The 26,483-nt window shown below is 49.3% G+C and overlaps 1 protein-coding gene across 4 annotated transcripts in view; it reads left to right on the top strand.

Annotated features, from left to right (window-relative positions):
• Positions 1-3,117: 3,117 nt before the first annotated feature.
• The window catches only part of Ppfia1 (PTPRF interacting protein alpha 1), a 100,234-nt gene continuing 76,868 nt past the window's right edge, over positions 3,118-26,483 (top strand). For all 4 annotated transcript variants that reach the window (XM_042670370.1, XM_042670369.1, XM_042670368.1 and 1 more), the window contains exons 1-2: positions 3,118-3,184; positions 4,296-4,559. In XM_042670370.1, coding sequence (XP_042526304.1) covers positions 4,296-4,559 — 264 coding nt within the window. In that variant the 5' untranslated portion in view covers positions 3,118-3,184. The remainder of the gene's footprint in view (positions 3,185-4,295; positions 4,560-26,483) is intronic.

Below are 26,483 nucleotides of genomic sequence, written 5' to 3'. Positions count from 1 at the left end.
CCACCTTTTTTTTTTTGCTGGTCCTGGGGCTTGAATGCTGGGCCTGGGCTGTTTCTGATCCTTTTGTGCCCAGGGACAATGCCACTTCTGACTTTTTCTGTGATTAATTGGAGGTAAGAGTCTCACAGACTTTCCTGTCCTGGCTGGCTTTGAATTGTGATTCTCAGATCTCAGCCTCCTAAATAGCAGGATTACACATCTTTCTTATCAAGCCTTTAGAACTGGAGGAGATCAGTTTCCAACCCTTTATTGATTTAGTTGGCACCAGGGTTTGAACTCTGGACTGAATGTTTATGAGACAAACCCTCATATCACTGAGCCATGCCTCCAGCCCTCATTTTTGTGTGCTGGTTTCAGTCCAGGAGTCTTGCTTCCTGTTTGGACCTGGTCTGCAATGTTACATTTCCTGTGTAGCTATCATGTTCAAATCCAGCTCTCTGTTGAGAAGATCTCTCCGCCTTTTCTCCATGGGCTGGCCTCAAATTGCAATCCTCTAGGATTTAGCCTCTCAAGTAGCTAAGATTATAGGTATGAGCCACCATGCACCAACTCTAGTAAGAGGCTCCTAGAGGGACTGGGAAGATGGCTCAGTGGTGGAGCACTTGCCTTGCATGCGTGAGGCCCTGGGTTCGATTCCTCAGTACCACATAAGCAAAAAGAAAAAAGCCGGAAGTGGCGCTGTGGCTCAAGTGGTAGAGCGCTAGCCTTGAGCTGAAGAGCTGAGGGACAGTGCCCAGGCCCAGAGTTCAGGCCCCATAACCGGGCCCCCCCCCAAAAAAAAGAGGCTCCTAGGGATGCCATCCACTCTTTGTGGTGGGTTTTGCAGTGTACATGGATGGCATAGCTAAAAGCATTTTTAGCTCTGTGTATGTATCTGTGTGTCTGTGTGCCATACCTAGGCTTGAACTCAGGATCTAGGCACCGTCCCTTAGCCTTTCACTCAAAGCTGGCACTCGACCAACGGAGCCACAACTTCACTTTGGCTTTTTGTGGTTGATTGGAGATAAGAGTATCATAGACTTTCCTGCCTGGGCTGGCTTTGAACCACAACCCTCAGATAGCCTCCTGAGTAGCTAGGATTACAGGCGTGAGCCTCCGGTTCTCTTGTACCAGACTATTTTTAGCTTCTTGAAAGCATTTCTTAACTGTTCTCTTTTGCTGAGGTTTTTTTTTTTTTTTTTTTTTTTTATCAAAGTAACATTTGTGGCGGTTTTCTTAATGATAAAAACAGTGCCTGTTCACAATGAATCATCTAGAAATACAGACTAGCACTCAAAAGGAAATGAAAACTAACCACAATCTCACTCAAGAGAAGCACTGTCAATATTCTGATATATCTCTTTCCAGGAACGTGTAGTGGTGGGAGGGAGTGCAGGAGGGAGACAGAGGAAGGAACACACACATATATGGGGGAGGAGAAATAATGGAAAACAGCAGGAACATTTTCATATATACATATATTGTTTAAATTTAGGTAAAATTTAGTTATTTTTCAAAAATATTTCAGTTCATGGAAAACTTATTGTTGTGGGGCTTGAATTTGGGGGCGGGGGCTCAAGGCTCGCACTCTACCCCTTTGAGCCACATCTCTACTTCTGCTTTTCTGGTGGTTAATTGGAGATGAGTCTCATGGACTTTCCTACCTGGGCTGGCTTTGAATTGCCATCCTCTAAATCTCAGTCTCCTGAGTAGCTAGGATGACAGGCATAAGCCACCAGTGCCTGACGAAAACTAATTTAAAAAGTTCAGTATTGGGCTGGGCGCTACTCAGCAGACTGAGATCTAAGGATCGCAGTTTGAAGCCTGCTGGGGCAGGAAAGTCAAGACTCTTGTCTCCAATTAACTACCAACAGGCTAGAAATGGAGCAGTGGCTCAAGTGGTTGTACTAACCTTGAGTCAGAAGGCTCACAGACACCACCCAAACCCTGAGTTCAAGACCCAAGAACTGTACACACACAAAAAAACATATCCCCGTAACATTGTATGGATGTATAAAATGTCACAGTGAAACATCCCCTTGTACAACTAATGTATGCCAATAAAAAGTATTAAAAAGATCGCTTTAATAACATCTACAGTGTTCATGTATACGATATGACGTTGGGTACAACACTTTGTCCCCTGAATACGGACAGTTTTATTTTTTTGCATTTAGGGTGACAGTATAGATACTGGTTAGTACCTCATTGGTTTTCACGGTTGGTTTTGTGCTGGTTCTGGGTCTTGAACTGGGGGCCTGGGTGCTGTCTCTGAGCTTTGTTTTGCTTGGGTCTAGCGCTCCACCCCTTGAGCCGCAGCTCCACTTCTGGCTTTCCGCTGGTTAACTGGCGGTAAGAGTCTCGCGGACTTTCCTGCCCGGGCTGGTCTCGAACCGCGATCCTCAGATCCGGGCCTCGGGAGTGGCCAGGGTCCCAGGCGTGAGCCCCCGGCGCGGGCTCTGGCAACACTGTGTCATTTTTCCGCCGCGCAGGCCAAGCTCCAGGGCAGAGGGAAAGAGGAGCAGGAGGGGCCGGTGTGGCCGGGGACCCGGGCGCCGGTGCCCGCTCCTCCCACGACCCCCGCGGGCTGGAGCCACACACCGTTCCGTTCACCCGGCCGGGCCGCCCCGGGAACGGGGCGCGGGGTGCCGGCGCGGGCTCAGGGGTGGAGCCGTGGAGCAGACGTGACGTTCGGGAGGCGTCTGGCCCGCAGCCGTGGGAGGACACCGGTGACGGTGTAGAAGCGACAGGAACCGCGCCGCGGTCCCACCTGCGCTCCCACCTGCGGCTCCGCCGGCGACCTTACTTGGGCGGGGCAGGGGCGGGGCTCACGCACTACTCAGCCAATTAGAACTCTGGATGCGGCGCCCGCCTCCTCCCGCAGAGGTGACGCATGCGCACTCGCCCGAAGCGCTCCTCCGGGGGGGCCCCCTCCCACCGGGGGCGGTGCTGACGCTCGCGCCGACGCTCCCGACGTCGGGCACGTTGACGCCGGCGACGCGCCGCCGGGCCCGCTCCTCCGCGCCAGCCAGTGTCCGGCCGCGGGCCGGCCTTCGTGACTGGGGCGGCGGGCCCCGGGCCGCGTCGAGGGGCGGGCGCGGACGCCGCCGCGGGCTGCCTTCGTCGGCCCCCCGAGCTCGCCCGCAGCGAGCGGCTGCCGCGGGGCCTCCGCGGAGCCCCCGCGCCGCTCCCGCCGGCGAGCAAGGTGAGGAGCGGGGGACGGGGCAGCCGGGGCCGGGCCGGGCGGCCGCGCGCTCGCGAGCGTCCCCGGGCCGGGAGGCCGGGCGCGGGGCCCGGAGCGCGACCTCGGGGCCCGGCGCCCCCGGGACCCCCCGCGCCGGGGCGGGGCCGCACCTGCGGCGGGCGGCGGGGCCCGGGCTCCGCGGCGCCGGGGCGGGGCGGGCGGCTGGAGGTCACCGGCGTCAGGTGCGCCGACCCCGGGCCGCCGTCCCCGGGGTGGGGGGGTCGGCCCTGCCCGGAAGCGCCGGCGGCGCCCGGCGCCCCTCCGCGGCTCGGCGTCGGCCCGAGGCCCCGCGCCCGGCCTCCGGCGACCCCCCGGACCCCCCGGCGGAGCCTCCTCACCCTCCGTCCCTCGCTGCACGCGGACGTGTCAGGTCGGGGGAGCGAGCGCCCACGCCAGCCCCGCGAAGACGCCGCTCCGGAGCCCGGCCGAGCGCGCCGGAGCCCGCCAGGTCCTTCCCGGGAGACACCTGATGGAGTCCGTGCGCCGGCGCGTCCGGCCGCGCGCGCCGCGCACGGGGACCGAAGGGGTGTTCAGACCCCCCCCCCCCCCGCCCCCCGCACTGGGAAACGGGGGAGAAGGGGGTGGCGGAGGCCTTCAACCACTTCAGCGTCCGCTCCCGGGGTTGGCTCCTCCTGCGAGGGGTGGCCTGGCCTGGTCCTTGCCGTGTCCGCCCGTTTTCTTACCGTCCTGGAGTCCTGTTTGCATCTGAAGCCTAACATTGCTGAGGACAGCCAGGCGGTCAGCCTGGCTTGGTGTTGGTCCTGGCTCTTGAACAAGGGCCAGGGCACTTGTCCCTGAACCTTGCACTCAAGGCTAGCACTCTTAAGCACTCAAGCCACACCCCCATTTCTGGCTTATTGATGGTTAATTTAAATAAAGTCTCTCAGACTTTCTGTCCAGGCTGGCTTTGAACCGCTATCTTCAGATCTCAGTCTCCTGAATAGGAAGGATTGCAGGCATGAACCACCAGCGCAGGCTGTCTGCCTTTTACTTATTAGCTGCAGATACTCTGAAGGCTGCAGGCGACTTGGATCCTGCACTTAATGATCCCATTTGGGTCTTTTCTTTCAAGATGATGTGCGAGGTGATGCCAACCATCAGTGAAGCAGAAGGCCCCCCAGGAGGAAGTGGGAGCCATGGGTCAGGCTCCCCATCACAGCCAGATGCAGACTCCCATTTTGAACAACTCATGGTGTCCATGCTAGAGGAAAGGGATCGTCTCCTGGACACGCTGAGAGAGACTCAAGAAACACTGGCATTAACCCAGGGGAAATTACATGAGGTGGGACACGAAAGAGACTCTTTGCAGAGACAGCTCAACACTGCGCTTCCACAGGTATGCACGTGTTCAACCTGAAACTACAATGTTCTCCCACTGTCTGTATCTGGTGGTCTCTTGTTAATGTGTTAGCTGAGTGTGTGGTATAACCATTTGTAAGATGGTGGTTTGTGATGTTGGTAAACACACATAAAGTTACTTCTTAGAAAAGCTGGATGGCTGGGAAGGTGGCTCAGTGGTAGAGTGCTTGTCTCACATGCATTAGGCCCTGGGTTCGATTCCTTAGCACCACATAAGCAGAAAAAGCTGGAAGTGGCACTATGGCTCAAGTGGTAGAGTGCTAGCCTTGAGCCGAAGAGCTCAGGGACAGTGCCCAGGCCCAGAGTTCAGGCCTCATGATTGACCAAAAAAAAAAAAAGAAAAGAAAAGCTGGAGTCTTCCAAAGTCATGTGCCTAAAATCTGGGAAAGTATTTTGGAGATTTTATAAAAAGGTCCCAGAGCAGAAGTAACTATGCTACGGGTGTCTTCCATTGTGTTGTCTTACATCTTTTCTTACTAACTGTGGACTTCTGTGCACTGTATCTCAGGGACTGGGTGTGTCTTTACCATTAGCTATATCTCGTGGATTTTCATTTTCCTAAATAAATACAATATATGAATTGGATTGGCTTCACAGAAAAAGTATTTCCACAGCACACCTTTATCAGAACACTTGTGATTTATTGCTCAGGGTGCATAAAAGATGGAACCTCCTTCTTGGTGCAACTGAAGCTGTTCTCTAAGTATGTCACATTGGGCCCAGTGTCGTAGTGTTCTCTAAGTATGTCACGTTTGGACCAGTGTTGGTGAGGGGAGAAAGTGGTAGAGATAAGTACAGGGTGAACAGCTCACGGAGCAGGGGGAGATGAGTAGGTTACTTGAAAGTTTGTGAACTGTCCTGGCGGATTTAGAGTAGATGTTCTTGATGGTGTATTCAAGTAGACCTGAATAAGCATGCATTTATATTCACAGTGGGTCCTGGGTGATAAATTAGCAAGTGAATGATTACTAGCCTTAATGCACTTCTTGGCTTTGGTCAATTCTACTGAAAGATTGATAAGGCATATATTTGAATTTCATTTTTAGTAACAACCTGTTGTTCTATCTGCTTCTTTTTTTGTTAAAGCGTTTTGTTTTTTTTTTTGGGTGGGTCGTGGGGTTTGAACTCTGGGCTTGGGCGCTGTCCCTCAGCTCTTCAGCTCAAGGCTAGTGCTCTACCACTTGAGCTACAGCGCCACTTCCGGTTTTCTGGTGGTTTATTGGAGATAAGAGTTTCACGGACTTTCCTGCCCAGGCTGGCTTTGAACCGTGATCCTCAGATCTCAGCCTCTTGAGTAGCTAGGATTACAGGCGTGAGCCACCAGCACCCAGCTTAAAGGCGTTTTTTTAAAACTGAAATCTTACAAATTAAAGTCTGTCTAGGTCAGATTTTAATTACCACAATCTTATAAGGATTGGCAATTTATGTATGCTTTTTTTTGTTTGTTTTCGGTCGGTCGTGGGGCTTGAACTCTAGGCCTAAGCACTGTCCATCAGCTCCTCAGCTCAGTGCCACTTCTGGTTTTCTGGTGGTTTATTGGAGATAAAAGTTTCACGGACTTTCCTGCCTGGGCTGGCTTTGAACCGTGATCCTCAGATCTCAGCCTCCTGAGTAGCTAGGAAGACAGACGTGAGCTCCGGTGCCTGGCTTGGCAATGTATGTTTTTCCAGGATTTTGTTGTACTTATTTGTAAATTTCTGGTAGTTTTGTTTTCGTAATTGTAATTTCCCCCCAGTCCTGGGGTCTGAGCTCAGCACCTTTTGCTCGCTGTGTAGGTGATCTACAGCTGAGGCAGACCTACAGTCCAATTCTGCTCTAGTTACTTGTGAGCTAGGGTCACACTTAGTGCTAGGCACTGCCACTGTAACCACCTGTTGGTGTAGAAGGAGTCTTGGGAACTTTTTTACCCACACTGTCCTTTCTGTATCAGCCTTTCAAGTAGGTATGCTTGCAGGCATGAGCCACCATTGCCTGGCTATGGTAATATATCGTAATTCTGAAGTGTTTAATACTTACTGTCTATGGTAAGGTAGTTCTGGGGAGGAATGGGCATCCAGGATGTGGCAGGGAAGTGATAGGAATTTTGTGCAGTTAGTCTTGGCAGTGGGTATTGGCTGAGTAGCTGGTTGCCTGGTGATTTGTTTCTGGCTGCTGCTCAGTGAAGCAGCTTGTAAATGCCTCTGAGAGTGGCTGACGTGGTGATGATGATGGCTCCCATCACACCTGAGCTCCTGAGTCCAGCATTTCAGAAGCACAGGAATGTGACCTCTTGAACCCTACCACGGTGACACCTGTGAGACTTCACAGATCAAGAGATGAGATGTTATCAGGTGCCGGATTTAGTCCCGAGAACTGTCCCAAGTTGTCAGCAGGGTTCTGGTCTGTACTGTTGATGACCTTTGCCTGCTGGTGATGGAGGTGGAAGGCTGTGTACTCTTTCTTGGTCTGTCAAGGAGCACTGTGTGTGAGGATCAGCTGTGCTCCCCCAAGTGTGCCTGCTGTCCCACTGGCAGGTCACCCAGCACACAGACGTGCCATGCTTTCTTTCCCTGGCACTCATCAGGTTGCGTCCAGTCTTGGTTGATGCTGCCATGAGTGTTCTTTCTTTTTTTTTGTCCGTTGTGGGGCTTGAACTCTGGGCTTGGGCGCCGTCCCTGCGCTCTTCAGCTCAAGGCGAGAGCTCTACCACTTGAGCCACAGCACCACTTCCAGTTTTCTAGTGGTTTATTGGAGATACAAATCTCACGGACTTTCCTGCCCAGGCTGGCTTTGAACCAAGATCCTCAGATCTCAGCCTCCTGAGTAGCTAGGATTACAGGTGTGAGCCACCGGCACCCGGCTCTGTTTCTTTCCTTTAGAGGGGTACAGATGGGTAGGAATTTCCACCAGGTTTGTTCAGAGGAGTAGAATTGCAGAATGATAGTTATGCTTGCTCAACCTTGTGGGGAATTGTCAGAAATGACAGTTTGGCACTTTATACCACTACCAATAGAAGTGTGTGTGTGTGTGTGTGTGTGTGTGTGTGTGTGTGTGTGTGTCCGTGTGTGTGTCCGTCCTCTCCTGGTGGTGTTTAGTGGGAGAAGGCTCAGCATGGCTGACCTTGTTGTCCCCTTGTGAGAAGCCAGCATGTAGGCTTGAGCTTCTCTGTGATGTTCACTGGCTGTCTTGTGAAATGATTTGTTGGTAGTGTTGTCCTGTTTCTTAATGGTTTGAAGGAATTGTTTGTACAGTTGAGTACGTGTGCACATGGCAGATTATTTTTATACTCTTGTGCTTGTCCTTTCACTCTCTGTAAGTATCTTCTTTTTTTTTTTTTGGGTCCGGTTGTGGGGCCTGAACTCTGGGCTTGAGCGCTGTCCCTCAGCTCTTCAGCTCAAGGCTAGCGCTCTACCACTTGAGCCACAGCGCCACTTCCGGCTTTTTTCTTTTTGCTTATGTGGTGCTGAGGAATGGAACCCAGGGCCTCAGGCATGCAAGGCAAGTGCTCTACCACTGAGCCACCTTCCCAGCCCTGTAAGTATCTTCTTTATTGGTGGTTTTTAGACAGGATCTCTATGCAGCCTGTGGTTGTAAACTTACTATGTAGCTCGGGCTGGCTTGCAATTTAAAGTCTTGAAGCCACAGACTCACAAGTATGGGGGTTGCCGACATGGACCACCAGCCCAGCCCAGCAGTATCTGTGCATCTGTGAAAGGTTTGTATTTTAATGTAGCTTAGTTGGTCGGCAGTTCCAGAAATGTTTAGTGCTAGGCTGGGGTGGTGGTGTGTCTCAGTGGTACAGTGACTGGAAATGGATGGTCTTTCCTTTGCTCCGCTGATGTTTTGTCCTCTTTGCACAGATCTCATGTCTAAATTATGGGGTTTGTCTCGACATCTGCTAATTTAAATCCTCTCCCTTAGGTGCACGAAGGCACATTCTTACAATCCTAGCACTTGGGAGGCTGAGGCGGGAAGATTATGAGTTGGAGGCCAGTCTGACATACAATAGCAGGACCCTAAAAACAACCACAGAGAAGATTTCCTTAGTTAACCTTGACCCTTTACATTTTCAGGAAAGTTGTGGAGTCTGAGCTGTGTGTGGTCTAGTGCACGCCTGAAATCCCAGACCCTGGGAGGTTGAGTGGCAGAGTAAGGTCTGCACAGTGAGACACTGTCTCAAAAACACACGCCAAAGTAGAATGTGCTGGCACTCTGCAGGAAAAAGTGCTGGGATTTAAGTGAGATTGTTTTGATATATAGACTGCTGTGGGGAGAAAAGAGATGTTGTTAGTATTGATCTAGTCCACACAAGGAAGTACCTGTGTAATTGTTTGCTAGTGTAAAACCAATGTTTTGCACATTTAGCAGTTCTTCTTTCCTGTTTTTCCTTTTCAAGTGCCCTGACCAGTCCCTTGCCTTGCGATACTTTACTGAAGCCTTCGGTACGTGTGGGTGGGACAGAGTGGGGACAAGAGTCCTGTCTTGCTTGTGGTGTTGGGATGCTTCCCGAGTCTTGCCCATGAATGAGATGAGTTGGCAGCATTTTGCATATATTCTCAGAATTCTTTTTGATTCTCAAGTTTGCTAAGTGGTTTTTCTGGAAATGGGCTCACTGTGGCCTAGGCTGGTCACAAACTCGATCCTCCTGCATCAGCTTCCCAAGTGCTGAGTTAACAGGTACATACTGCAGTGCCCAGTTATGAACTCATGAATAACTGTAGAATATTCTGCATCTTTTGAGATAGTCAAAAGACTTTTAATGTGGTGATTTAGCATTTTAAAATCTCTAGAACAATCCCAACATTGTCTGTATATGTTCTTACTGTCTCTATACTCATGAGGAAGATTGGCCTGTACTTTTACTTCCTTGCTGAGTTTTGGCATTAGGAATCTACTGGACACTGTTTTACTTCCTTGCTGAGTTTTGGCATTAGGAATCCACAAGGTGGACACTGTTGCTTAGTTTTCTGTTCTTGGAAGGCTTTCTGTAAAGTTGGTCTTTCCTCCTTGTCAGGAAGAAGTCATTGGGAAAACCAGATGATTGTGGGATTTTCCTTTTAAGAAGGAAACATTTCAGCCAGGTGTTGGTGGCTCATACCTATAATCCTAACTACTCAGGAGGCTGAGATCTGAGGATCACGGTACAAAGCCAGCCTGGGCCGGAAAGTCGGTAAGACTCTTATCTCCAATAAACCACCAGAAAACAGGAAGTGGAGCCATGGCTCAAATGGTAGAGCGCTAGCCTTGAGCTGAAGAGCTGAGGGACAGTGCCCCGGCCCAGAGTTCAAGCCCCATGACCTACCCCCCCCCCAAAAAAAAAAAAAAAAGAAGGAAACATTTCAGAATCAATTTTACTCTAGTCCAGTTAATTAAGCATTTCTCTGATACAATATTTCTTGTCTGTTAGATAAGGCATTCTCTGCTTAGGGATTTGTTTAAGCCACCCAAACTTTCCAGTTTGTAGGTTTAAAATGGGTTCTAGTAGCCAGGCGCCGGTGGCTCATGCCTGTAATCCTAATTACTCAGGAGGCTGAGATCTGAGGATCGGGGTTCAAAGCCAGCTGGGCAGGAAAAGTCTGTAAGACTCTGATCTTCAATAAACCACTCAGGAAACTGGAAGTGGCCTTGTCATTCAAGTGATAGAGCGCTAGCCTTGAGGTGAGGAGCTGAGGGACATCACCCAGGCCCAGAGGTCAAGCCCCACGGCTGACAAAAATAAATAAGTAAATAAATAAAAAAAATGGGTGCCAGTGGCTCAGGCTTATATTCCTAGTTACTCAGGAGGCTGAGATCTGAGGATCACAGTTTGAAGCCAGCCAATTAACCATAAAAAGCTGGAAGGGGAGTTTTGGCTCAAGTGATAGATAGAGTGCTAGCCTTGATTAAAAGAGCTCAGGGACAGCACCTCGCCTCTGAGTCCAACGCCAGTATTGGCACACTTACAAACAAATGCTTTATGATAGCTGGATGCTGGTGGCTGGCACATGCCTGTAATCCTGAGATCTGAAAAGACTCTTATTTCTGAGTAATGAGCAAAACGTCAGCAGTAGAGCTGTGGATCAAGTGGCAGAGTACCAGCCTAGGTGAGCACACGTTCAAGCCCTAGCACCAGCACAGTGATAAATACATGAACAAGTGGTTTATCTGCAAGAGCTGTAGTCATGTCCCTTGTTGTGAATTCTTTTTTCACACTGGTGACATGAGCATCAGCACTTGGCTTCCTTTTAAGTAATTCTTCCTATGGGCAATATATGCTTTTTTTTTTGTTCATTAAGCAGTTGTACTAGGAGTTTGAACTCAGAATTTTGCTCTTGGTATATAGGTACTTACCTCTGCTCCATGCCTACAGCCTTGTATATTTTCTTGCTAGTACTGAGGTTTGAATCAGGGCATGGAGCTTGCTTGTGTTCTACCATTTGGGCTACACCTGCAGTCTGGCTTTTTGTTGTTTATTTTGGAAATGGAATTTTAACTTTTCTCCTTGCATTGGGCTTGAATTACGATCCTCAGATCTTAGCTTCCTGCATAGCTAGGGTTATAGGGGTGAGCCACTGGGGCCCATCTGCTCTGCTTATTTTTGAAATAAGGTCTCATTTATTTATTTATTTTTGTCGGTCGTGGGGCTTGAACTCTGGGCCTGGGTGCTGTCCCTCAGCTCTTCAGCTCAAGGCGAGCGCTCTACCACGTGAGCCACAGCGCCACTTCCGGTTTTCTGGTGATTTATTGGAGATAGGAGTCTCACTGTCCCTCCTGCCCCGGCTGGCTTTGAACCGTGATCCTCAGATCTCAGCCTCCTGAGTAGCTAGGATTACAGGCGTGAGCCACCAGTGCCTGGCGGTCTCATTTATTTTTTCCAAGCCAACGTGGACATTGATCTTCTACTTACTTATATTTTCTACTGTACCTGGGATGCCAGGCATGTCCAGGAGTGTCCAGCTGTTGGTTGAGCTGGGAGTCCTTCCCTAAGATTGCAAGAATGAGCCACCAGCGCCCTGCTTAAGGTCTATTCTTAGCCTTCTACTTTTTTTTTTTTTTTTGGTCCGGTAGTGGGGCCTGAACTCTGGGCCTGGGCGCTGTCCCTCAGCTCTTCAGCTCAAGGCTAGCGCTCTACCACTTGAGCCCCAGCGCCACTTCCAGCTTTTTTCTTTTTGCTTATGTGGTGCTGAGGAATCGAACCCAGGGCCTCAGGCATGCAAGGCAAGCGCTCTACCACTGAGCCACCTTCCCAGCCCGCCTTCTACTTTTTTTTTTCTTGCTGTTTTTTTTTTTTTTTGTCAGTTGTGGGGCTTGACTCAGGGCCTGGGTGCTGTCCCTGAGCCTCTTTGTGTTCAAGGCTATCGCTGTACCACTCCAGCCACAACGCCACTTCCAGTTTTTGAGTGTTTTAAATGGAGACAAAAGTCTCACGGGGACTTTTCTTCTTGGGCTGGCTTTGAACTGCAGTCCTCATCTCAGCCTCCTGAGTAGTTAGGAATACAGGTGTGAGCCTGTATACAGGTCGGGGGCTCAGCAAGCCGGGCAGGCAAGCCGGAAGTGCGCCCAGAGGCCAGGTGCAGGTGCTTCTGTGTTGTGAACATGAGTTCTGTGGAGGAGAGCACTGGAAGATGAGGGGCTGCTGGAGAAGAGCCGCTGCACGGAGGATGAGGGAGAAGCAGAAGTACCCAGGTCAAGTTGGGCAGCAGTGGTGGTGGGTGTTGGTGTTGTCAGGACTGGGGCAAGGGTTCTGAAACCCTTTCAGTGGGGCCCACCACAAAGATTTGTCTGGACCCAGCGCAGGAGCGCTGGTGTCACCTGTCAGGCACCGTGGAACCACTCAGTGCCTCCGCCAAGGGCGTCCTGCCCGCTGGTCCAGCTGCAGGAGAACCAGCCTTGCATGGCAGCTGATGAGCTTTGGAGCGGCAGCCTTGAGCCCCTCACGCCCTGTGGCGTGTTGGCAAATCATTTTAGTTTTTTTTGTTTTTTGTTTTTTGGTCCAGTCATGGGGCCTGAACTCTGGGCCTGGGCGCTGTCCCTCAGCTCTTCAGCTCAAGGCTAGCACTCTACCACTTGAGCCACAGCTCAACTTCCGGCTTTTTTCTTTTTGCTTATGTGGTGCTGAGGAATCAAACCCAGAGCCTCATGCATGCAAGGCAAGCGCTGTACCACTGAGCCACCTTCCCAGCCCTGGCAAATCATTTTAGAATAACACTTCCAGTCTTGGTTGTGGTTTGAGAAGCAGTTAAGTCCACCTTGTATCAAAATATCAAAATACACCGCTACTCTTCTTATTTTGTCAGTTGTGGGGCTTGAACTCTGGGCCTGGGCACTGCCCCTCAGCTCTTCAGCCGAAGGCAAGTGGCTTTTCTGGTGGTTAATTGGAGATAAGAGTCTCAGACTTTCCTGTCAGGGCTGGCTTCAAACAGTAATCCTCAGGGGCTGGGAAGGTGGCTCAGTGGTAGAGTGCTTGCCTTACATGCATGAGGCTTTGGGTTCAATTCCTCAGTACCACATAAACAGAAAAATCCGGAAGTGGCGCGGTGGCTCAAGTGGTAGAGCATTAGCTTTGATCCAAAAACTCAGCAGTAGGGGCTGGGAAGGTGGCTCAGTGGTAGAGCGTTGTCTTGCATGCCTGAGGCCCTGGGTTCTATTCCTCAGCACCACATAAGCAAAAAGAAAAAAATCCGGAAGTGGCGCTGTGGCTCAAGTGGTAGAGCACTAGCCTTGAGCTGAAGAGCTGAGGGACAGCGCCCAGGCCCAGAGTTCAGGCCCCACGACTGGACCCAAACAAACAAACAAAACCCTCAGCAATAGTGCCCAGACCCTGAGTGCAAGCCCCAAGACTGGCACAAAACAAGCAAAACAATAACAACAAAAAAAACCCCCACAAAACAAAACAAAAAAACAACCAAAAAACCCATTGACATTCCAGTGGTCCATTATGGAGACCTGCTTGGTCTCAGGCACTGTTCTAGTGCTGAATAGTCAATATGAAATAATGGTGACACAGTTCATGCGTCTTTTACCTGGGGGAAGAAAAGATGAAGGAAAGACTCCATATTACTCCACTTTGAGCAAGTTACGTGGGGGGATTTGGCATGTTCATCTGTGTTGACACAGGCTGTGTGCAGGCAAGTGGTGTTCCCTGCTCACTCCAGGGACCCACCTGCCCTCTTGTCATAGCGCCATCCCTCACACACACGTGGGTAGAGCACCTGCTTATCATTACATTTGGCAGATGTTAGGCCCTTCCTTCCTTCCCTTCTTCTCTGCCTCCCTCCTTCACCTGGCGAGGGAACCTTGGGTCTTGCATATGCTAGGCAAGCAGTATTACTAAACTATAACCCCAGCTAAGCTGCTTAAATCAATGTTGACCAAAGCCATCTTTCCCCCAGATCACTCCCTCCTTCTGTGAATGTTGCCACTTTCTACTAGTGGTCTGGTCAGGCAACCTGTGATGGGCAGCACAGCTGGGAGCAGCTGTGATCGTGGGGTCTGAACTCTGGGCCTAGGCGCTGTGCCTCAGCTCAAGGCTAGAATTCTACCACTTGAGCCACAGCACCACTTCCGGCTTTTTTTTCTGCTTATGTGGTGCTGAGGAATCGAACCCAGGGCCTCAAGCATGCAAGGCAAGCCCTCTACCACTGAGCCACCTTCCCAGCCCCAGCTGTGACTCTTTTCTGCGTGACTTCAACTTGCTAGTCTGGTGTTATGGACCTTTCCATCTCTCAGAGACCCGCTGATAGGATCTGGACCCTGTGTCTATTGGGCTGACTGCATTGACTGCTGTGATCTTTCTAAAGTACAAATCCAACCAGGAGTGGTGACACACACCTCTCTGTAATCCCAGAACTCCAGAGATTGAGGCTCTCCTGATTGCAAGTTTGAGGTCAGTGTGGGCTATATAGCAAGACCATGTCAAAACCAAAAAACAAATTCCAGCTTTGTTTAGCTTGAGATGCTTCAGATCTCCATCTTCTTCAGGTGAAAGACAAGTCTCCTAGTGCGTCTATCACATATGTTCCTGACTTTTTCCTGTCTCTTCTGATTCCTGCTAGTAGTGCCTTACTAAGGATTCATTTTTCTTTTTCTCTGTGTGTGCTTGTTCTGGAACTTGAACTCAGGGCTTTGTTCTCTTAAACTTGGCTTTTTTGTTCAAGGCTGGCACTGTACCACTTGAGCCACACCTCCAGTTCTGTTTTTTGGCTGGTTCAGAGGAGATAAGAATCTCATGGGCTTTTCTGCCCAGGCTGGCTTCAAACCTCGATATTCACATCTCAGTCTCCAGAATAGCTAAGATTACAGGCATGAGCCACCAGCACCTGCTCATTGTTGCCTTGTAGCTGCTTGCCAGATGGTCTATTCTTTAAGCGTAGGCCTTTGTTGTCCTGTTTTCTGCTTGCCAACCCTATGCTGACTTGGGCTAAATGATTTATTTAGTATAGCTTTTTGGAGGACGAATTCTGCTTTATGCCCAAAGTTCCTCAAAAGTGCTTTTATTTTGTCTGGGGGTGTGGCTCAGTGCTCACTCACCAAAGGCCCAGGATTCCACCCCCAGCATCCCCTCCAAAAAACAAAAACAAAAACAAATCCGCACTCATCTTGTGACAGAGCAGTTTTTTTGGTCTGAGGAATGAATTCTTGTTCTTCCTGGAAGAAGGGTGTATAATGATGTTTACCTCAAAGCTTGGATTTTCACATAGTTTATTGGTAGACAGTTTTCAGAGTTAAAATGAAAATATGTGTACAGTATAGTCTCACTGTAGAGGGGCGGTGTCTTCCCTCTGCCTCGCCCCAGTTCGCTCCTTCGGGGACACTGTTCAGGAGTCCTATACTTGGACTGCAGACCTCTCCGCAGTAGCTGAGCCCCTGCCTAGCTAGCTGTTTTCAGGTAGAGCTGCAGCTCTGGGCTTGTCAGCAGATGCAGACTGTGAAGAGGGATGCTGGGTCTTCACTCAGTGCTAGGACTGCAGCCCCTCATTGGAACCTTGTCCTCACATTCTGTGGCCTTCAGCTGGCACTGTTAGTTTGGAGGAGGGTTTCATTGCTTTCTGGAACCGTTTGTTTCAAGCCCACCTTGTGCTCTCCGGGCGTCCTACCCAGGAGTCCCTGCTCCAGCCACGTCTCTGGACCATGGTCATGGCCACAGCAATGGACAGAGCTCCAGAAAAGTTACTCGTTGAAGAACTCCTGACTTCATCAATTAAAACTTCATTTTTCATTTTTTTCATATATATATATATATATATATATATATATATATATATATATATATATATATATATTTGTCTGTCGTGGGGCCTGAACTCTGGGCCTGGACGCTGTCCCTCAGCTCTTCAGCTCAAGGCTAGCGCTCTACCACTTGAGCCACAGCACCACTTCCAGTTTTCTGGTGGTTTATTGGAGATAAGAGTCTCACGGACTTTCCTGCCTAGGCTGGCTTTGAACTGCTACCCTCAGATCTCAGCCTCCTGAGTAGCTAGGATTACAGGTGTGAGCCACCGGCACCCAGCACTTTTACTTTTTTATCCTGATAATCTCCAGATATAATTATGTTAACACTACTGTTTTTTGTTTTTTGGTTTTTTTTGGTCAGTTATGGGGCTTGACCTCAGGGCCTGTGTGCTGTTTCTAAGTTTCTTTGCTCAAATCTAGTGCTCTTCTACTTTGAGCCAAGGCTCTACTTCCAGTTTTCTGGTGGTTAATTGGAGATAAGAATCTTATACTTTCCTGGTCAGACTTGCTTTGAACTCTGATCCTCAGGTGCTAACCTCTTGAGTAGCTAGGTTTACAGGCATGAGCTACTAGTGCTTAGCTTCTTTTTTCTGTCTTTTGGTGCTCCTGGAGTTTGAAATCACAGCCTCAAGCTTGCTTGATTGCTCAGCTGGCACTCTACCATCTGTTTCTTGTTTTTGTTTTTTGCCGGTTGTGGGGTTTGAACTCGGCCTTGGGCGCTGTCCCTCAGCTCTTCAGCTCAAGGCTAGCGCTCTACCACTTGAGCCACAGCTCCACTTCCAGCTTTTTCTGCTTATGTGGTGCTGAGGAATTGAACCCAGGGCTTCATGAATGCAAGGCAAGTACTCTATCACTGAACCACCTTCCCAGCCCCACGCTCTACCATGCTATTAACACAGCTTTTTAAAAATGAACAATTACTTTTTGTGTGTGCCAGGCAGTGGGGCTTGACTTTAGGTCTTGTGCGTTGTCCATTGGCTTTTTCACTCACAGCTGGCACTCTACCATTAGAGTTACAGCTCCACTCTGGGTTTTTTTTTGTTTCTTTTGTGGTTAATTGGAGATAAGAGTCTCAGTTTTAAAGACTTTACTTGTGGGGTGGTGAGGGAGGGAAAGGGGAGAAAAATGAGGGAAGAGGTAAAAAGTTTGACAAGAAATATACTTACTACCTTATGTATATAACTGTAAGCCCTCTGTACATCACCTTAAAATTAAAAAAAAAAAAGACTTTCCTGCCTGGGCTGGCTTCCAATCACAGTCTCAGATCTCAGCCTCCTAAGTAGCTGGAATTGTAGGCATGAACCAGCTTTTTGCTGGTTAGTTTTGGAAATGATGGCTTGAACTCAGGGCCTGAGTGCTGTCCTAAGCTTTTTTTTTTTTTGCCAGTCCTGGGGCTTGAACTCAGGGCCTGGGCACTGTCCCTGAGCTTCTTTTGTTCAAGGCTAGCACTCTACCACTTGAGCCACAGCACCACTTCTGGCTTTTCCTGTGTGTGGTGCTGCGGAACCCGGCCCAGGGCCTCATGCATGCCGGGCAAGCACTCTACCGCTGAGTTACATCACGTTCCCAGCCTGTCCCTGAGGTTTATAAAAAAGTTCAAGGCTAAGCCTGTGCCAGTGGCTCACGCCTGTCATCCCCGCTACTCAGGAGGCTGAGATGAGGATCGAATTTCGAAGCCAGCCACAGCAAAGTCCCTGTGAGACAGCTAAGCAGTATACTAAAAAATTGTATAAATTGAACTATTTTTTCATAAAAGATAATGAAAAACATTGAGTTACCAAAACTTATAGCATGTTGCTAAAAGTGTGCTTAAGGGAAATTACAGCCTTAAATATACAAATTAGGAAAAAAAAGGATAAAATAAACCTATGCCATACCTATTCAAGAAACTAGGGGGAAAACATTTAAAAAAAAAGCCAAGTACTGGTGGCTCATGCCTGTATTCCTAGCTACTCAGGAGGCTGAGATGAGGATTGCAGTTGAAGCCAGCCCAGGAAGAAAAATCTCCGAGAGACTCTTATCTCCAAGTAAACACTTAATAATTGGAAGTGGTGTTGAGGCTCAAGTGATAGAGCGCTAGCCTTGAGCACAGAGAGGCTCAGAGGCAGCATCCAGCCAGGAGTTGAAGCTCCACAACCGAAAAAACAAACAAAACTTCAAGACCAGCACTTTTACCATAGAGCCTCAGTTCTACTTCTATCTGCTTTTTGGTGATTAATTGGAGATAAGAGTCTCATGGATTTTTCTGCCCAGATTGGTTTCGAACCATGATCCTCAGCTCTCAGCCTCATGAGTAACTAGGATTACAGGCGTGAGCCTGGTGCCTGGCTTCAGTTAACCTTGAGTTTATTTTTTCTCAGAATCAGTTGGATAGAAATGTACACGGGAGGGCTGGGAAGGTGGCTCAGTGGTAGAGCGCTCGCCTTGCATGCTCGAGGCCCTGGGTTTGATTCCTCAGCACCACATAAGCAAAAAGAAAAAAGCCGGAAGTGGCGCTGTGGCTCAAGTGGTAGAGCGCTAGCCTTGAGCTGAAGAGCTGAGGGACAGCGCCCAGGACCAGAGTTCAGGCCCCACGACTGGAACAACAACAAAAAAAAATGTACATGGGAAGGCTGGGAAGGTAGCTTAGTGATGGAGTGCTTGCCTTGCATGCATGAGGCGCTGGGTTTGATTCCTCAGCACCACATACGCAGAAAAAGCCGAAAGTGGCGCTGTGGCTCAAGCAGTAGAGCACTAGCCTTGAGCTGAAGAGCTGAGGGACAGCGCCCAGGCCCAGAGGCCCCACAACCAACTCCTTGTCCTTCCCCCCAAAAAAGAAATGTATGTGGGAGCTGGGTGTTGGTGGTTCAGGCCTGTAATCCTAGCTACTCAGGAGGCTGAGATCTTGAGGATCATGGCCAGCCCTGGCAGGAAAGTCCTTGAGGCTCTTATCTCCAATAACCTACCAGAAAACTGGAAGTGGCGCTACAGCTCAAGTGGTAGAGTGCTCGCCTTGAGCTGAAGCGTTGAGGGACAGTGCCCCTCAAGCCCCATAACCACTGCCACCACCAACAACAAAATGTACACGGAGAGGTCTTGTTCCCAGCACTCCACAGAGGGTGGCCGTGGGTCTGCTCGTTCTCTCGCTGGAGCAGTTAGTGAAGTGCCTGTTTAGCTCTCAGCTGAGGTTTTCTTGGCCCCACTGGCGCTGCTGTAGAGATGTGGACAGAACGCTTCCACTTGGCAGGTTTTTTTCACTGCAGCTAAAGTAAGTACTTGGCTAAATCCTGCAGATTTTTGGGCTGTGGTTCTTTCTCCTGGCTAGGGGGGGGGCGGGTCTTCTGTGGAGTTTGTAGTCTTGCTTTTCACAGACTCTCATTCTTATGCAGAGGAGTAAATTTCATTTTGCTCCAAAAATAAATTTGGAAACTTGAAGCATACCCTGCATTCCAAGTTTTTCTGCTTTTCCAGTGGGCTGTGGTCTTGAACCTTTGCCAGTCCTAATGTAATAACGGAGCTGGATGCTGCTGGCTCTGGCCTGTAACCCTAGCTGTTTAGAAGACAGAGATCCAGAGGATCACAGATCAAGGTCAGTGTAGACAGAGGAGTCCTTGAGACTGCATCTCTAATTAACCAACAAGAGCAAAAAGCCAGACTGGAGGTGTGGCTCAAGTGGTAGAGCACTAACCATAAGCAATAAAGCCAAGTGACCATGAAGCTCTAAATTCAAGCTCTGATACTGAGGTGGGCGGTGCAGAAAAGCAAAAGATACCCTGAAGTTGTTGACTCATGTATAGAAAAGGAAAAGCTAGAGCTAGGTAGGGTTGAGCACGTGCTGGCTCTTCAGTGTCCTTAGCATGTGCAAAAGAGAAAAAAGAAGGCTCTGCCCGAGGCTGGTCAGTGTTGCTGAGGAGTTGATCTTCCGTGGATTCTGAAGCCCTCCTTGTCCTCCATCTCGGATGTGACTTAGAGAGAAAACATGAGCAGCAGGCGTGGTCATAGAGGGGGGACTGTAACAGTCTGAGTGTTTGAGTAATCTGATGTAGATTAACATAGGAAGGTCTTTGTGAACAAATGTCAAGTCCAGTTGCTGCAGAGAGGTTTAAAGAAGTACTGTGTGGAGCTTTGCTGCTTTGTGGCCACTCCCCTGCTGTGCACGGATGTGTGCACGTGGAGGACACCCTAGCTGCTCTTCATGCTATGTGGAGGCATTGCAGGAACAGTTCAGCACCTTCCCCTCCCCCCTTCCTTGTCATGGTTGCTGCAAAGGACTGAAGTGAGTGGTTCATACAGGTCACATGCTGTGTGCCTGTCACTGTGCCGCACTATAGCGCCTGCCCTTCCGGGTGTTTCTAAGATGCACCCCACTCCAACCTCTCCTCAAGACAAGCCCAAATGTTCCAATGGAGCATGGGCTTGGAACCAACTGGGACTTAGAGGTCACCTTCTTTTCCCTTGTTACCTTTGTTGGGTCATTTGGTTTCTGAGACTTCAGGTTTCTCCTCAGTAAATTTGGGATGATAGTTATTAGTTGTTCTTTTGTTTTTTTTCTGGTCATGGGGCCTGAACTCTGGGCCTGGGCGCTGTCCCTCAGCTCTTCAGCTCAAGGCTAGCGCTCTGCCACTTGAGCCATGGCGCCACTTCTGGCTTTTTCTGCTTATGTGGTACTGAGGAATCAAACCCAGGGCCTCATGCATGCAAGGCAAGTGCTCTACCACTGAGCCACCTTCCCAGCCCCCAGTTCTTAGTTTTTACTTAGCAAATACTTATTGTCTGTTATGAGCTAGGCAGCATCTAAAGCTGAGAATCGGGATGTTTAGGAGATTTATTGACATAATACTTAACTTTCACAGCCTCCTGGCCTTTTTGTAATGACTTCTCTGATGTCATTATGGGCCTCTGAGACAGGGTGATGTTAGTGCTCACTTCGCAAAGAACGTTGAGGCACAGAGAGGTCTGGGGACTAGCTCAGGGTATTGAGTGCTGGAGTATTCTGAGCTCCAGAGTTGTTGGACTGAAGGACAGATTGGCCAAAACAGGGCCCCTCAGCTGGCCCCAAGTGCCGCTGGACCTGTCCCATCATTCTGGGCCAAGGTTCTTGTCTCCCGCCCGGCCAGTTGCCTTTCTGTCCTCTGTACGGCTGCACAAGCTTCCTCTGCCTGCGGCCAGGCCTGAGGCAAAGCCATTTGCTTTCCCATGTGGCCTGGCACAAGTGGGCAACACAGCAGCATCAAATAAGAAATGATCTCTGGGCAAAGGAGGAGGGAGGGGTGTGACTAGTTGGAATTTATTGTATACGTGTGTGGAAATGTCACAGCGAAGCCCCCCTGCCCCTTGTATAATGTATGCTAATGAAAGTACTATTAAAAGATCTGAAGTTGGTCTCTCTCGTGGCTAGTCTTCTAAGTCACCTGTTAGAAATCTAGTTCTGTCTACCTTGATCAATCCAAGACATTTAGAGTTTTGATTATTTCTCTTTCCTCATTGCTTTTCCCAGAAACTTCTTCCTGTGCTGGGGCAAGGGTTTAAGGTGCCATATGTTAGCCTATGCAGGCATGCGTCACTTTTGTTTTATTTCCTGTCCATCAACTCTTGGCCTACTGTAAAGTTAAAAGTTGTTGATGTATGTCTTTGTTAAGTATTTTAAAGATAACTAAACATCACGGTTCAAAGTCAGCTGGGGCAAGGAAAGACTGTGGGACTCTTATCTCCAATAAACCACTAGAAAACCAGCAGTGATGCTGTGGCTCAAGCGGTAGAGCGCTCGCCTTAAGCTGAAGAGCTGAGGGATAGCACCCAAGCCCAGAGTTCAAGCCCCATGACCAAAAACAACAACAACAAAAGATAACTAAACAAATTACTAGGTCAGTATAGAGGAAAATGGGAAGATGAGAGATGAGCCAGGCATTGTTCTGTGTTCCAGTGGTCAAGGGCTCCCCTTGTGCCCTGCCTTTGATATCGGTGGAATGTGGAGTGGCAGACGGTGGCGGCACACGTCCTGGCAGCTGAGAGGTGGCTCTCGTTCTGGTTTGTCAGCTAACCTCAGAGGTTACTTCTCTCTAGAACAAGATGTCGAATGGATCCAATAGATGAGAGCCCTCCAAAAGAATCACATTTCTGAGGTTTTGGGTTTGTCTATGTGTGTGTGTGTTGGTACTGGGGCTTGAATTCAGAGTCTTACATTCTCCCTCAGCTTTTTCACTCAAGGCTGGGATTCTGTCACTTGGGCCATGGCTCTACTTATATACCTTTTTGGTGGTTGATTAGAGATAAGAGTCCCTGTTTGGGCTGGCTTTGAACCTTTATCTTCACATCTCAGACTTGAGTAGTTCTGATCACAGGTATGAGCCACCAGTGTCCAGCTCCCCCCCCCCCTCCCCCAGTGAGTAAACAGACCTTTGCAAGGGGCTTATACCAAAGGTAGTCTTCCTGAAGCCTCATCTGCCAAGACCTCATTTCTTCCTGCTTCCTGTTCTGTGGTGGCCCTTGAAGCATCCTAGGTGGATATAGATGATCCCACCTAAGACTCAGCAGTATCTGGTATGCTTGCATGAGATTGTAGTTCTGCCTTGAGTGTAGGAAGGGACGTTTCAAGAGAAGAGCCAAAGCTGGGCGCTGGTGGCTCATGCCTATAATCCTACTCAGGAGGCTGATATCTGAGGATCACAGTTCAAAGCCAGCCTAGGCAGGAAAGTCTGTGAGACTCTTACCTCCAGTTAACTACCAGAAACTCGGAAATGGTGCTGTGGCTCAAAGTGGTAGAGTGTTAGCCTTGAGCAAAAGAGCTCAGGTGTAGCTCCCAGGCCCTGAGTTCAAGCCCCATGACCAACAGAGGGAGGGAGGAGGGGGGGAGAGAGGAGTCAAAAGGGAGAATTTTCTTGATTGGGTGTGTGTCGCAGTTGGCAGTGCAGTGTGGCTCTGGGCAGGTGTGGGCCCTCAGTCAGGGTTGTCACCTCCGCTCTTGCTGCTCACCGTGAGACCTGCTTTAGGCTGGTGGAGCGTGGGCACTCCACAGGTGTGGCCATTGGCCGTCACTCTTGCTGGGGTAGTGGAGGTGGCTGTGGTGAAGAATGCCTTTTTTGGTGATAAAGTTGGTGATAATTGGTAGGAAGAAAAGGAAAAGATGGGGAGAATTTGCACATACCGTAGAGATACTGACATTCACTGTGGCAGTCTCTCTCCGTGCACTGTGACGAGAGTAGAGGGTGGTGTTAGGGTTTTGGTTTTGAGACAGTTTTATTATATAGTACTGGCTGGCTTGGAGTTTTATTTAGCCCAGGATGGTATTGAAGTCTTGATTCTATTAAAAGCCTCCGCTTCTCTGGAGTGCTGAGATTACACTGTTTGGAGTGGTGTTTTTAATGTGCATTCATACTTCTCATTGAGAAGTGTAGAGGAAGCTTATTTGTAAGACTGCCTGTGTGATAGTGCAGACAAACTGCTGGAAGGATTTATAGTAGATCACATTGTCTCTGAGAAGGTGGGAGGCTGATGAGGCCCATCTTGGGGAGGCTGCTTGTCCTGTACTGCACCCTGTGCTGTTGACATCACTGCTAGCTAGGCCCAGTGGTTTGAGTGGCTGCTCAGGGCTAGTTCCCTTCCTGCTCAACGTCACCTTGAGGCTGAGTGACGATGAGGGCCACAGAGGCTGGGGAAGAAGAGACTGAAGCATCAGCTGCCCCTGGAGTCAGTCGCTGTTTCTCAAGGGTGGACCTTTGGCCATAGGAAGAGCTCACGTGTTGGGTGGCATATGGTAGCACCAAATGGCTAGTTGACTGTCAGGCAAGAGACCTGTGCTTCCTTGCTGGATCAGGACAACTTGCCATCTGTCCCCAGTGAGCTGTTCAGATTTCCTTCTTCCGTTAACTCTTTTGCTGCCCTTGTTACTTTCCCTTCTGATCCATCTCAAGGAGACAGAGAGGAGACTGTCTCAGACACGCGTGCGTGAGACTCGTGAGAGGTCTGACAGCTGAATGGTGGAATGGCAGGAAATGGTAGTGGGCGGTTAGAATAAGGCGTGGAATGGGGGGAAATGTATGTTCATGATTGTTTTCTTGTGCAGACCATAGAAATATTTGTTCCAAAAACAGCTTAGCAGTGAATTATGACTTTGCATGAAAGCACATTCCTGTGGATAGAGTCTTTGTGCATTTCACAAACCTTGAATGCCTGCTGCTTCCTTTCCCCACCCTTCTGTTCCCTGAGTTGTATCTCCACTATAGATGGACGTCATTAGGGAAGCCAGGTGCTACCGGAAGCCCTCTTGCCTAGAATGAACCTGCTTGTGCTCGTACAATAGCCTGCTTGTTAGCAGATGTCCTAGCAGGTAGCAGGTTGCTGTGTGGGCCTGGAAACTGCTGCTGCTCAGAGGCCTCAAGGACAGGCTCAGTGACAAGGTGACTTGGTGTCTTGAGGTAGAAGGCATGTTTCCTTATGCTTCAGGACACTGCCTGAAATACTACAGGACCACTAAGAGGAGATATGGACATGTAAAATACTAAGTTGAAATCACTTCACGGGCTGTAAGTCTTTTAAGATGTCTAGGCAATTGCTCTTTCACTCAACCATCAAGTTGCCAGGCCATTGCTGTTCTGCTTACCAACACGGGTTCTGGTTAGGTCCTTGTGAGTTAGACAGTAGCACACCATCTGGTCCCTTGTTCATGGGCAGGCCTCCTGGTGTCTGTAGATGAGGTCAGGGACCAATGCCAGGGCTGATTTACATCTTACACCATTTCTTTGCCTTCACTCTAGTTTAAGAACGTAGTTGAAATAATTAGGATCAAGTATGTACTGAAACCATCCTTGAGGGGCAAAAGCAGTCACGGATACTCTTAGGTGCCTGCGAGTGTCGTCCTCCTCTTCTGAGGGAAGGACCCCTGCTTGACAGGAGAGCATCTTTCTGCCCTGTTTTCTCTAAACCTGTTTCAAGTCTCAGGTCCTCAGCCTATTAACTTTCTGCTCTTGACCAAGATATTTTACCAGTAAGACTGTTAATTATCTGTGAAGTTGAGATACTGTTTATTTTCAGTATTATGGACAGATTTAGGGAGGGCTAACACCCTCACAAAACAGTCATCCGGCAGGGAGCAGGCACCTGCCTGCCAATCCCTCTGCCAGTCCCACATGTCACTTGGTGACATTTGATGGGATTCGCCTGGTACCGTGCAATCTTCCCTGAAAGTCATGTCTTCTGTGGCTTCTAAGTCTTAAGCCACTTACTTAGGAGGAGACTTTGCACCTTCCTAAGCTGCCTGGTTCTGTATTTTTATTTGTAAGATGAGGTAATTACAGTGTCTTACTGGGTTGCTAGAATATGATAATATGACAACACTTTGAAAAACAGAAAAATATTAACCAAATAATAGAGTTACGGTAGTTTGTGTCTTATATGTATTGAACATAGTGTCTTAGAGTCCCACTTCAGGAAATTATTAGGATTAATAAGCTGTTCAGGGCTAACGTGGTGATGTGCGCTTGTAATCCCAGCACTGGAGGCCCAAGGCAGAAGAATCATGAGTTGGAGGCCAGCTTAGGCTACATAATGAGGCCCTTTCTTAAAAACTACAATAGAGCCGGGCACCAGTGACTCACGCTTGTAATCCTAGCTACTTAGGAGGCTGGGATCTGAGGATCTCGGTTCAAAGCCAGCCAGGGCAGGAAAGTCTGTAAGACTTTTACCTCCAATAAACCAGCAGAAAACCGTAAGTGGTGCTGTGGCTCAAGTGGTATAGTGCGCTCGCCTTGAGCTGAAGAGCTGAGGGAAAGCGCCCAGGCTTAGAGTTCAAGCCCAACTGGGGACACACACACACACACACACACACACACACACACACACACACACACACACACACACACACACACACACACACACACACACACACACACACACACACACACACACACACACACACACACACACACACACACACACCCCTCCACTAGAAAACCGGAAGTGGCGCTATGGCTCAAGTGGTAGAGGAAAGCGCGCACACACACACACACACACACACACACACACACACACACACACACACACACACACACACACACACACACACACACACACACACACACACACACACACACACACACACACCCCTCCACTAGAAAACCGGAAGTGGCGCTATGGCTCAAGTGGTAGAGGAAAGCGCCCAGGCTTAGAGTTCAAGCCCAACTGGGGACACACACATACATTTACCTCCACTAGAAAACCGGAAGTGGCGCTGTGTCTCAAGTGGTAGAGCGCTAGCCTGGAGCTGAAGGACAGTGCCCAGGCTGTTCAAGCCCAGCTGGAAAAAAAAATACAATAGCATCAACAAAACTATTCATTCTTGAGCTTAAATTGCTATTAACTAAACTTAAGCCACAAAGAAAAACTGTTTTTGGTTGATCGTGGGGCTTGCACTCGGGCCGGGCACTGTCCCTGAGCCTCTTTGTGCTCTGAGCTAGTGGTCTACACTTGAATTGCAGTTCCATTTCTGGTTTTTGAGTGGTTAACTGGAGATAAGAGTCTTGTGGGGAATTTTTTGCCTCTGGCTGGCTTCGAACTGTGATTCTTGGGTCTCAGCCTCCTAAGTAGCTAGGATTACAGATGTGAGCCACCAGCACCCAGAAGAAAAACATTTAATGATCTTCATTAGGGGTGTGTGTGTGTGTGTGTGAGTGTGGTGGGGCCTGAACTCTTGGTCTTGGCACTGCCCCTCAGCTCTTCAGCTCAAGTGCCTTACCAC

This window comes from Dipodomys spectabilis, unplaced genomic scaffold (genome assembly GCF_019054845.1).
Source record: "Dipodomys spectabilis isolate Male_0828 unplaced genomic scaffold, ASM1905484v1 ptg000544l, whole genome shotgun sequence".
Classification (NCBI taxonomy): Eukaryota; Metazoa; Chordata; class Mammalia; order Rodentia; family Heteromyidae; genus Dipodomys; species Dipodomys spectabilis.
Note: the sequence above shows the minus strand (reverse complement) of the source record. Positions and strands in the feature narration are given on the sequence as shown.